This window comes from Phaseolus vulgaris, chromosome 8, assembly GCF_051622355.1.
Source record: "Phaseolus vulgaris cultivar YP4 chromosome 8, ASM5162235v1, whole genome shotgun sequence".
Lineage (NCBI taxonomy): Eukaryota > Viridiplantae > Streptophyta > Magnoliopsida > Fabales > Fabaceae > Phaseolus > Phaseolus vulgaris.
The window spans coordinates 9,535,431-9,548,328 of NC_143505.1; the positions used below are offsets into that span (position 1 = coordinate 9,535,431).

Sequence of the window (12,898 nt, forward strand, 5' to 3'; positions counted from 1 at the left end):
TTTTGTTTAAGGATTTTTTATTATATTTCGTAAACGTATGATTAATTTTAATAATTTTATACTGATATGAATATTTATTGAAAATGCATCCTTTCAGAGTTGATCACTACAAAATACATCACTTCTTTTGTTTCTTTTCAACTATCGATTTATTGAACAAAAAAGTATAATTATTATTTTCAAACATTAATATATTATTACTAATTATTTATCCATTATATATTTAATTGTATATGATTTTTATGATGTAGAAACAAAAATAAATTAATTAAAAAATGTATACTTATTTTATTTAAATGAAAAAAAATTATGATATTTCTTAGTTTGAAAAGAAACTCTTAAATAACACGTTGAAAGGAACTAAGAGATCAGAATTTATTGAGCAGTAGTTTCCACTAGCATAGCTAAAAGCAAGAAAAATAATAACAAATTAATCTTTATTAACCTTGGAAAGATAAACTTGTTTTTCTTTACAAAGAAGTACTAGCTCACGTTTTGGTCCCCCAAATCTTTGGACTGGACCAACATTTTCAAACAAACATTCTGCACCAATGCAAACCTTCAATGTAAGACATAAAGCTTCTGCTGTTCTGTAGAACGGCGCAACAAATGTAAATTTTCTTACCACTTCAGAGCCTTCAAAACAGTCCAAATCAAGAAAGACATGTTGTATGAAACCATCATCCAAAGTCATCCTTAGCCACAACTTGCTCTCACTTGAAATATTATGGAGAGTGATTTCACATGGTACACCAACGGGTAGCCCTGAAACGAAGGGAAGAGGGTGTTCCATGTCATTGTTGGGAATGCTTAGTTCTGCGTTTACATGTTTGATTGTTCCATGAAACATAAACTGCTTCAGAGAGAAAAACTCCAGACATCCATCAAACTGAAGTGGACTGCAAGAAGCTCCATCGGTGGAGATGGTACTTAATACTTTCCCAAGTTCAACTACGAATTTGGTTGGCAACGCAGAACTTTCTTTAAGGATAGATTCAACACGTAAATATAGAGTACTCAATCTCTTGAATGTATGATTAAGACAGATGATTTCATTTTTACATATCCTGAGGGCCAACGTCAATAACATTAGCTCCAAGACGTTCAATTCCTCTTCTGCAGAAAAGCCTATAAACCTACTCATCAATTCTTTAACCCTCCTATCAAGCTTTCCCAGTTTGAATTCCAATTTTCCTATTCGCTGAGAACACAACCTTTTTGCTGGCAGTAAGTGCTCCCATACTTCCGCAAGTAGCTCTATTACCCGGAGATATAGTATAGTAAATGCCAAAGCATCAGCATCACCAGATCCCAAAGAATCAAGTTTCATGGCAGTTAACTCCTTCAAACACCTGCACAAAGAAATGAATGGTTAAAAAGAACAAGGAGAATATTAGACACGTGCATGCTGAATTTAACAATCAAAATATAAGAAAAAGTGATATTTAAGTATACTATAAAAGCTTGCAGAACATCTTAAATTTCAAGCAAAAAACAAGATGCACACAACCAACTAATTAGATCCCCATATTTTGTATAAGCATAAATTCATCACACAAATGTAAATCAATATGCCCAAATTGAGTTTATTTTAAATGATATCTGTACACAGGCTTCGGTTACTTTTATGCAACTCACTCGATACAAATATTGGAAGAAACAACAAAAAATACCAAGGCACATATGTTACTCAAGTTATACAACAATTCATCACCTTAAGGACCTTAGAACTTCATTGGTATCACCTGACTGTATCCTCGGCCACATAGTAGGAGGCTTTGCAAGGATATAGTTTGTGAAGTTTATAACTTCATCATACAGAGGTTGTTGCTGTTCAATCTGATTATTTGCTAACTCTTCCGGCTCCCTCGTGATATGTGCGCCAATCACCTCATTGCTAGTAAAATTTGGAGCATCACCTTCAGATAAAGGCAACTGTTCCTCCCCTTCCATGAGGTTAATATTTGTTGCGGAATACTCTGTAGATCTGCTTTTCTCACATAGGCAGGCCAAAAGGGCATCCCTATCCATGATATCACTAAAAGCATTATAAATTCTACCTAGGAACGTAACTGCATAAGAAAACATAACTGGTGGTATTCTGCCTACATCAGCATTCAAGAGTGGAGCAGATATACAAAGAATTAACAGTGCAGCTATCCTTGCACTATCAAATTCTACATTTCCTTCCAAAGCCGTTCCTACCTTTAAAAGTGAAATAAAAAAGTAATCAGTGCCACTACTTCAAATATATATAGGTATATCTGTCTCATTGACATGCAAAATATGCGGAAGGATCAAGAAGTTCTTGGATAATATACAATATTCCGAACAAGCACACCTCTTCAAACGTGTCCTTCATAATCAGGCTAACAAATTTCTTGTGATTTCGGCCCAGATGAGAAAAAGTAGAAAACACATCAGCTTCATCCTGAGAACACCAAAGTTATAAAAGTTAAACATATGGAATATAGAATGGTTAAGAAGTAGTTGTATTGAGAATCTTGGCTCCGTCTTCTGAAAGAAAAGGATTACCCCTTACAAAGAGGGATGACTTTGTAGAAAATGAGCAAGCAAGTAAGGGGAAGCAACTAAAGAGGTTAGGAAACTGACCACAATTGCAGGTAGTTGACTCACTTACTTGTTAGAGTAAGGAGGAATAATTTGGCTTTATTTCCTTTTTTTTTGGGGTTATGGAAAGTGAAAGTTGTTTCATTAAATACAATATCAATTCACAGCTCGCTGTGCCTACACCTCTTGCCAATCAAAGTTTAATTCAAAAACCTCATCCGAAGAAATATGCATGAATCAATAAAGCAAAGACAATATCTTGGATGGATCATTGCATCTTTCACTTCCTACTTTTCCAGTGGTTTGTTTATTTGGATGATATAATTAAAAGTGAGGGAGTGAAAAAAGAAAAAAAAAGAGAATAAGAAAAGAAAGTGGGTTGTTTGGATTAGGTGAAAGGTTGAAAATGAATGGAAAGTTTGATATTTATTAGTTATAAATAATTATATTTATTATTTTTAACATTATTTTTAACATTATTATTATATAACAAAATGATATAAAAACACCCGTAATCAATTATGGATGAAATCACCTAGTATTTTGTGCATATAATCTATTATGTGAACATTTTATACAAAATCCATGATCATCAATTCGAAAATCTATTCTTCCCTTTGATCTCATTCTTTAGCTCAAATCCACACTAAGCCCCTTAAGCAAACAAGGGGAATCTGTGCACATTCCCTCCCCTCCATTGAAACAAAGAGACCGTTAGAGAAAACAAGTTCTTTGAAGGGTCATTAAATGTTCCTTTATTAATGGCTGGTTCTGAATGCTGGAGGACTACTTTGGTATGTAATCCACCCATGCTGTGGTTAGTCTAGTTTTCACTTAAATAATATTTATAGCTCTATTTATCTTATTCGGTTCTGCTGCACATCTTTATGGCTATTACTAATAATTTTGAAGGCATAACAAAAAGTTAAACCATGATCGAATATTAAGACAATGATGCAGCAAAGATAAAAATATCATGTAAAAGGGTGAAGAATACACGTAATGAAGGATAAATTGAGAACGTATAAAACTTCCAATGGTGCACTGTGAAAGAAGAGATGATGATGCAAAACACAAATTATTGCATATTTAAAAATTACAAATAGAATATAAAATGGATAAAAAACGGTTAAAAGATATAATTATATGCAGTCAAGGTCCTCAAGCCTGAATTGTGAAATAAAAATACATGTAGTGTACATGGGTGTTTGGTTTTATTGTTGCAGATAAAATAACCTTGCATATTGAAAATAAAATAAAAAAATTAACAAGAGATTTTACATAGCCGTTGAAAATATAAAAGACACGCGGAACCGAGTATAAAGCAAACCTGTGGATAACTGTCTAAATTTCGCAGGAGTCTGTCAACAGATGATTTGAACAATGCCAGATTGTTTAGCTTCATTACTTTAAGTATTTTCCTATAAGTATATCTTACATCCCAACTAGTATCCACCAGAGCTCCAAGAAACTGAAAAATAAAATGAAAACATATGACTAATATCAGTAATAAAGTGCATCTAGAGAAAAATTCATAATTTTGGCAATTGAGGTTTATTAAAAAATATTAAGATCAATCCAGAATTCAACTAAGAAAACACTCAATGTCCATAACTAATCTCAATAAAATCCCCACCACTGGTTCATGCTGTTCGCCAGGTTTTGTTTATGAAAAAGTTTTTATCAGCTGAAACTTAAGGACAGTTTTTAGTAAAATATTTCCTCCTTTTAGAAGAGGCAAAAGGCACAACAGTCCCCGGTATTTGATTGTATCTTCCCACCGATACCCAAATAATCATTCTTATATGTTTGGTAAACCTCAAAACAGGCAATCTAACCAATCACACAAACCACGGCTTATTGGTCTCCAACAAAAATAACTTTTTCCAGGCACCCGCTACTCATTCTTCACTTTCCAAATGTAATTTTGTCAACCCTAGGGCCCTAGTTCATTCTACAAATCTACTAAAAAGCTTAGGCCATTTGGTTTGAGAAAACAATTTCTATTTTTTTTTTCACTTTTTTTAATAACAAAATTGTCGCATTGTTTTACTTTGTTTTCTTTCTTCACAAGCTTGTAATCTGTATAGGACATGGTGAGAAAAAAAACAATAAAAGGTTATATTTCACTTATTCCTACACAAACTTTTGAAAATAGGGAGTGTTAATATTACTAGATATAATTAGATATTATTTGATATTATGAGATATTATAAATATTGTTAGATATCTCATATTTATGTAATGGGCTTAGCCCATATGTTTCTTTTCCTATATAAACATAACCCTATGTGTTCAATATACACAAGGGATTTACCCTATTCTTTCTTTTCCTTTAATATGGTATCAGAGCATAAGGTTAGGGTTTAGGGTTCAATTTATATTGGTGAACCCACTATTCACTGGAATTTTCCAGCCACCGCCCCACTGTCTCGTCGGACCCGTCGCCGGAATCTCGTCGGAGCCTCCGCTAGAGACGCTGCCGGAGCCTTCATCTTTGTTGTTGCCGCCAATTAACCAGTGACTGGATTTGTCCTTATCTTCTATGGCTTCTTCCGCTTCCGCTGCCACTATGGCGTCTTCCATTGTCGCTACCACTGTGGCTTCTTCTGCAGTCATTATGCCGAATTCATCTATTTATACTAATTACGTCAATGTTCATCTTTCCATTGACAAATTGGATGGAACCAATTATGACACTTGGGCATCAGATATTAAATTATGGCTTAAGAGTCAAGGTTATGTTGATCATCTTACTCATTCCACTGTTGCTGAAAATGAGGTTTTCCGTTGGTTGAAAATTGATGCTCAATTATGCATTGTTATCAAATCGACCATTCACTCATCTTTAAAGCAAATTTTTCGTACCTATGAGACATGTTCAGGAGTTTGGGAACAAGCAAAATTATTATACACCAATGATACTCAACGTCTTTATGGTGTATGTCAAAATCTTCTCACAATTGTTGCTCCCAAACGTCTTGATGGTACAATGGCAGAATATCTAGGTAAACTTCATGCTCTTCTTCATGATTTTAATGAGTTATTTCCCATGGCCCTTGGGTTCTAGATTCAGGTGCCACTGATCACATTACTGGTAATAAATCCTTTTTCTCTTCCCTATCTACTACGGGTTATTTACCTTCGGTTACCATGGCCAGTGGATATAGGGTACCATCACATGGTGTTGGTACTATTAATTTTTTTTCTTCTTTATCTATTGATAATGTTTTGTATGTCCCTGGGTCTCCGTTTAACTTATTATCCATTAGTCGTCTCACCCGTTCCCTTGATTGTGTTATTTCTTTTACCAAAGATTTTGTTACTTTACAGGACCGGAGTTTGGGACGGATGATTGGCACCGGATGTGAGTCTCATGGACTTTATCAACTACAGATCTCTACACATGTTGGCGCAATTATGGATTCTCCATCTCTCATTCATGCTCGATTGGGTCGTCCTAGTCTTGCTAAGATGCAGCAGCTTGTTCCAAGTTTGTCTAATGTGTCTACTTTATCGCGTGAGTCGTGTCAGTTAGGGAAGCACATTCGTAGTTCTTTTCCTAGTAGTGTCTCACAACGTGCTTCATCTCCTTTTGCCTTAGTTCACTCTGACATTTGGGGACCAAGTCGTATTAAGTCTAATTTAGGATTTCAGTATTTTGTTACTTTTATTGATGATTATTCAAGATGTACTTGGGTATTTTTAATGAAAAACCGTTCTGAGTTGTTTTCTATATTTCAAATATTTTACAATGAAATTAAAAATCAATTTGGAATTTCCATCCGAATTTTGCGCAGTGATAATGGACGTGAGTATCTTTCTCATTCTTTTAAAAATTTTATGGCTTCTCATGGTATTCTTCATCAAACTTCATGTGCTTATACACCTCAACAAAATGGGGTAGCTGAGCGCAAGAATAGACATCTTGTTGAAACAACTCGTACTATTTTAATCCATGGTGATGTTCCTCAGCGTTTTTGGGGTGATGTTCCTCAGCGTTTTTGGGGTGATGTTGTTCTTAGTGCATGTTATCTCATTAATCGCATGCCATCTTCAGTTTTAGATAACAAAATTCCTCATTCTATTTTATTTCCACATGACCCTCTCCACTCTTTACCTCCCAAAGTTTTTGGGTCCACATGTTTTGTTCATAATTTTAATCCTGGTCTTGATAAATTATCTCTTAAGTCACACAAATGTGTCTTTTTAGGGTTCACTAGATCACAAAAAGGATATAAATGTTTCTCACCGTCCTTAAACCGTTATTTTATTTCAGCAGATGTCACCTTCAGTGAATCTTCCCTTTACTTTAAGTCTTGTCCTTCTCCTTCAATTTCTTCATCTAATCACGTTAATATTCCTCTTGTTGTACCTAGTGCACCTAACGATTCACCACCGCCACCAACTCTTCAGGTGTATAGTCGTCGTCAAACGTCTCATCGTCCATCAGCAGACTCTGTTCCGGTGCCAACACCTCATCCCCCTCCGGCTCCTACAGTTGAACCTCCGACTGTTGAACCTGATCTTCCTATTACTATTCGTAAAGGTATACATTCTACTCGTAATCCCTCTCCACATTATACTGCTTTGAGTTACCATAGACTATCTCAACCCTTTTATACCTGTCTTTCGTTTATTTCTTCTGTATCCATTCCAAAATCTGTAGGTGATGCCTTAGCTCATCCTGGTTGGCGTCAGGCCATGCTTGATGAAATGAATGCGCTTCAGAATAATGGAACTTGGGAACTTGTTCCTTTACCATCTAGGAAATTTGTTGTTGGTTGCAGGTGGATTTTTGCTATCAAAGTTGGTCCTGATGGTACTATTGATCGTCTCAAAGCTCGTCTTGTGGCTAAGGGTTATACCCAAATTTTTTGTTTAGACTATGGTGATACTTTTTCTCCAGTAGCAAAGATGGCCTTTGTTCGCTTATTCATAGCTATGGCTGCTCTTCAACAATGGCCTCTTTATCAACTGGATGTCAAAAATGCTTTTCTTAATGGGGATTTGCAGGAAGAAATTTATATGGAGCAACCTCCCGGGTTTGTTGCTCAGGGGGAGTCTTCTGGATTGGTATGTCGTCTTCGCAAATCCTTATATGGCCTCAAGCAGTCTCCTAGGGCTTGGTTTGGAAAATTTAGCAATGTTGTTCAACAATTTGGTATGACTCGCAGTGAAGGAGATCATTCAGTTTTTTATCGTCACTCGAGTGCTGGGTGTATCTATCTTGTAGTATATGTTGATGACATTGTTCTTACAGGCAGTGATCACCATGGCATCTCACAAGTAAAACAACACCTTTGTCAACACTTTCAGACCAAAGATCTTGGCAAACTCAGATATTTCTTGGGGATTGAGGTAACACAATCCAATACTGGTATTGTTATCTCTCAAAGAAAATACGCATTAGATATTTTGGAGGAAATTGGGTTGATGAATTCGAAATCTGTTGATACTCCCATGGATCCCAATGTTAAGCTTCTACCCAATCAGGGGGAGCCTCTTTCAGATCCTGAGAAGTACAGGAGATTAGTTGGAAAATTGAACTATCTCACTGGTACTCGTCCTGATATTTCCTTTGCAGTCAGTGTGGTGAGTCAATTTCTTAATTCTCCATGTGAAGATCATTGGAATGCAGTCATTCGTATAGTGAAGTACATTAAAGGCTCTCCTGGAAAAGGTTTGTTATATGGTCATAATAACCATACTAAAGTCGTTTGTTATTCAGATGCTGATTGGGCAGGATCTCCATCTGATAGAAGATCAACTTCTGGTTATTGTGTCTCCATTGGTGATAACTTGATCTCTTGGAAGAGCAAGAAACAAAGTGTTGTGGCAAGATCTAGTGCAGAAGCAGAATATAGAGCTATGGCCTCAGCTACTTGTGAGCTTATTTGGCTTAAACAGTTACTTAAAGAATTGCAATTTGGAGAGGTTAATCAAATGACACTTATATGCGATAATCAAGCTGCTCTTCATATTAGCTCAAATCCAGTTTTTCATGAAAGGACAAAGCATATTGAGATTGATTGTCATTTCATTCGCGAAAAGATTATATCGGGAGATATCAAGACTGAGTTTGTTAATTCAAATAATCAATTAGCAGATATTTTTACTAAACCCTTACGAGGGCCTAGGATTGATTACATTTGTAACAAGCTGGGTACATATGATCTATATGCTCCAGCTTGAGGGGGAGTGTTAGATATTATTATATATAATTAGATATTATGAGATATTATAGATATTGTTAGATATCTCATATTTATGTAATGCGCTTAGCCCATATGTTTCTTTTCCTATATAAACATAACCCTATGTGTTCAATATACACAAGGGATTTACCCTATTCTTTCTTTTCCTTTAATAGGGGGAGAAAATGAAAACAAAATGGAACTTTTGTTCTTAAAAATCAAAATAGAAAATGAAGATGACAATTTTGTAATTAAAAGTGAGATAACGTTTTCTCCAGCCAAAGGACACCTAATTAATTTGAAACCATAACAACGATAACCACACCACGTCGTTAACCACACCACTAGCAAAACTCCTTAACCATAAAACTTCCGAACAAAGACATTAGATTTACCCCCAAATTTCGTCCTACCTCCTAGCACAGTAAATAAGGTAAAATTTCCAATTAAGGAAAAGAAAAGAATACAAATAATCAATAAATCTCCATACAGCAATATGAAGGAGGTTCCATAATTTGGCCAATATGAGATGCATCTTGCAGTTTCAGAGAAAAGAAAAACCATTGGCACTAAAATATATGCTGGAAATAGAGAAAAATGATTAATGAAGGATCAGAAACACACCATGTGCAAATGTTTTTCCTGTAGCTTTAAACGGCCATCAATTGCCATATGATGCATGGTTTCTAAAGCTTGTAAGCGAACCACTGCAGAATCATCATTCAACACATCCATTAAAGAGTCCAAGGCTTCACGTGCAAACGCCGCAGATAGGCTTGTGAGTGTGCGTAAGGACTCACATACAGACTTCCTCACCTTCACATCAGGCATAAATGAAGAATATATTATCAAACAATCACACAAGGAAAAAGCATTATAACTATACTAGATTATTGCTGTCAATTTTAGATAAACCTCTACTAACAAGGGATTTTCAAAAGTTACCTCAAAGAACTCATCCTCAAGTCCATGAACTAGTGCACCAGCAACACTACTTGCCAACATGACAAATTGTTCAGATGTGCGCTGACCCCCAGTATCCTTTTGCTTTCCACGTCCTGAAACTCTCTTTGCTAAACTTTGCAAAAGAAGATCCTCCGATACCATTTCCATCTTTCTGAGGCCATTAAATGCTTCAACTCTAACCTTCATATTCATATCTCTTGCCATGGAGCATAGCTATATGCACATACAGTGAATGTGTTACGTGATATTGAGGGATCAGCCAACAAATGTCCGAAAAGCTACAAAATTAAAACAGATACGTAACACCAAAAAATTTGTGACATGCAACCCAACCCAAAGTATACCTTGGCAAATACGTCATTGGACCAATAGGCTTTCATCTCTGAGCTAGAAGCTGCCAACATCATACCCCATGAAGCCACCTGGAATATATAAGTTTGCATCATTCAAAGACTTACTTACCACCATCAACTAGCTCAAAAACAGAATATTAATCATTGACAATTGACTAAACTCAACAAGACACTATCTGATTGACACCAATACTGAAGTATCTGATTTTCTCATTTCTAATATTTCCGTAACACAATAACTAGCAATAACAGAAAAGGACTAAGCACTCCGTTTAGTTAGTCATCTAAAAATATTCCCTACATCACATTGGGCATTGGCTGTAGGTGATATAGGTCATATCAAATTAATCTTCAATGCAGTATACTTCCATTCTAAAAAAAATGCACTTTTACATCATATTAGCCCTTCGTTCATATATAATATATCCATTGTCTTCAAATTGCAAATAATATGCCGCTATCATTTTACTTTGGTCCAATAGAAGACCAATTTCATGGTATTAACCTACTGAAATAGTATGATGTCACCATGGTTTTAAATACGGTTCACTGCAGTCATAGTATTGCAGTTTTTAAAATCCCAGCAATATGACCACAATTTCAATAATTATTACAGTTAAAAATCATGGGCATCACTATATATTGACAACATGTATAATTGAAATATATTTCAATAATATAAGGTCATTTTAAAAATTTCCTCTGAAACAAATATTTTGAAAGTCACCTTAGATGAATTTGTGTTCAAACTTAAAAACTCCTCTCAAGTTAATTACCCTGAAAAAAATACCTGCACTGTAGTTGCTGGATTTATCAGCATAAACAATTAGTCATGGTAACATGGCGGGTCAGGAAAGAATTTCGCTTTCTTCGTCTATGTGCTCCTCAAAGACGAAACAAGATCATGTTCAAGTTTAAAATGGATGAAAGTTAAAAATTTAAATTTAAACTAAACCACGTCCTCACCCAGTCTTCTTCTAAACTTTAATTAACTTATATAATTTAATCAAATTATTCAATGGTTATTTTAGATAAAAACTAAAGAATAATAAAAAAAATCTTTAAAATTATCTTACTTCAAATTCAAAAATATTCAATTAATTATTAGAATAGTTAATTTGTTCTCAAATGCAGGCACTTAGTAATAGACGGGGGAATTACACTTTTAACCTCCATATCGTTTTTGTAAAAAAAAATCCAATCAAATCAAATTAAATACTCTCATCATTTTCTTTCTTTTTCACTCATTTAGAAGTGCTTGTTCAACCAACCAAAAATTACGTCTCACAATTGATCTTCACCCTCTATTATTCATAATTTACCCTTTCTCTGAAATTTAAATAATTAAAAATAACCATATAAAACAATTTAAATTATTTATTTAATCTAAATTAAAAATATATATATATAGGAGAATATTTATCTATTTTAAAAATTTATTTATAACATAATTTACACATCCAAAAATTATCATATGTAATTTATTTCGTACAATGTCCAAGTTAAAATATTAGTTTTTCCCGTTATAAGGGCAAAGGAGTAAATATAAACTCTGATGAAATAAAAAGTTGCCGTGAAAATGAAATGATAGCAGAAGAGAACCTTACCACGCGAACCGCAGAGAACCTAACACAAGGATCGACGTCCCGAAGCAACTGAACGGCGCGTCGATAACACGCGTCCACAAGGCCAACGTCTTTCAACTCTCCACCGCGCTCGATGAACCCGAAGAGCCCTTCCAGCGCCGCGTCTCTCACGTAAGGGTACGGATCCTTCGTGAACCCCAGCAGCACCGCCAACAGCAAGCCAGGGCGGACCTGGAAACTCCAACCCGCGTTCCGGAGCATCCACGCTCGGGCGGGCACGGAGGCGCCGAAGCACAGCGACGTGAAGCGCGCGTCGTCCAGATGGAGTCCCGACAAGGACGCACCAATGGCCTCCACAGCGAGGCGGGGAGAGGACTCAGCAGCGGGGAGAGCCGCGGCGAGGGCGAGGTCGGGATGGTGCACGGCGACGTCTGAGAGGAGCTTGAGGGAGTGAGGAGTGGGGTGTTGGGAGTTTGTTAGGGTTTGGAGGATGTTGGAAACGGTGCGTTTTGAGGTAGAAGGGTGGAGGAGGTGGGACCTCATGGTGCAGAGGGTGCGGAGAGAGAGGGTTTCGTTCGGATCAGAGGTTTCGTCTTGATTGGCCATTGCCGGAAAATGACTGCGACGGCGCCGGTCGTGTTGAAGAAGGTGGTAGTGGCTCCTAATATTCAGATTTTCATTTTCTTTTGCCAAAAAAAAAACCTATTTATTTTGCTTTAGAGTGAAACCAGTTTTTTAAATGGAGGGAATGATTTTGTTTTTGGTTTTAGACTGTTGGGAAAGTAAAGTGAGAGTAAACAATTGAAATATCAATTTGTTTAGAAGAGAAAAATGTAATTAAATAAAAAAATGTATTATTATTTTGTTAATTATTGTTTTCCCACCATTCAGAAAGCCCAAATCGCAAAATTCTAACGGTCAAGTACATTGGGCTTCTGCAATAGATGAACGGCATTTTCTGCACCATATTAATTTTAACCTCCATCCTATATTTTTTTTTAAATTTATAAAATTATCTTTATTCCAGATTTAAAAATCTGGAATAGTAAAAATAATTCAAAAATAAAAAAATACATTCTCCATAAAAAAATTCGGAACATAAAATTAAAAATGCTAGATAAATATTTTTGGAATTCAAAAATGTGTTTCAGATACCTAATTCCGAATATTTCCAGATAAAAGGAGGTAATTTTTATTTACAATCTTTTTTAAGATTATTTTGGTC

At 35.6% G+C, this 12,898-nt stretch overlaps 1 protein-coding gene across 4 annotated transcripts; it reads right to left on the reverse strand.

Annotated features, from left to right (window-relative positions):
* Nucleotides 1-420: 420 nt before the first annotated feature.
* SIEL (ARM repeat superfamily protein) lies at nt 421-12,536 on the reverse strand. Of its 4 annotated transcripts, none has more exons than XR_016515093.1 (9): nt 11,695-12,536; nt 10,079-10,156; nt 9,714-9,947; nt 9,393-9,584; nt 3,902-4,042; nt 2,342-2,431; nt 2,110-2,205; nt 1,715-2,023; nt 421-1,352 (listed from the first exon to the last, which is right to left on the reverse strand). XR_016515093.1 is itself a non-coding variant. In XM_068631227.2 (8 exons), exons 1-8 carry the CDS (start codon nt 12,277-12,279, stop codon nt 431-433), a joined length of 2,733 nt encoding a protein of 910 aa, XP_068487328.1. In that variant the 5' UTR covers nt 12,280-12,536; the 3' UTR covers nt 421-430. The 4 variants fall into 4 exon arrangements, 2 of the variants coding, with proteins under 2 accessions (XP_068487328.1, XP_090150527.1); XR_016515094.1 differs by having other exon boundaries at nt 1,715-2,038; XM_068631227.2 differs by having other exon boundaries at nt 1,715-2,205.
* Nucleotides 12,537-12,898: the final 362 nt, after the last annotated feature.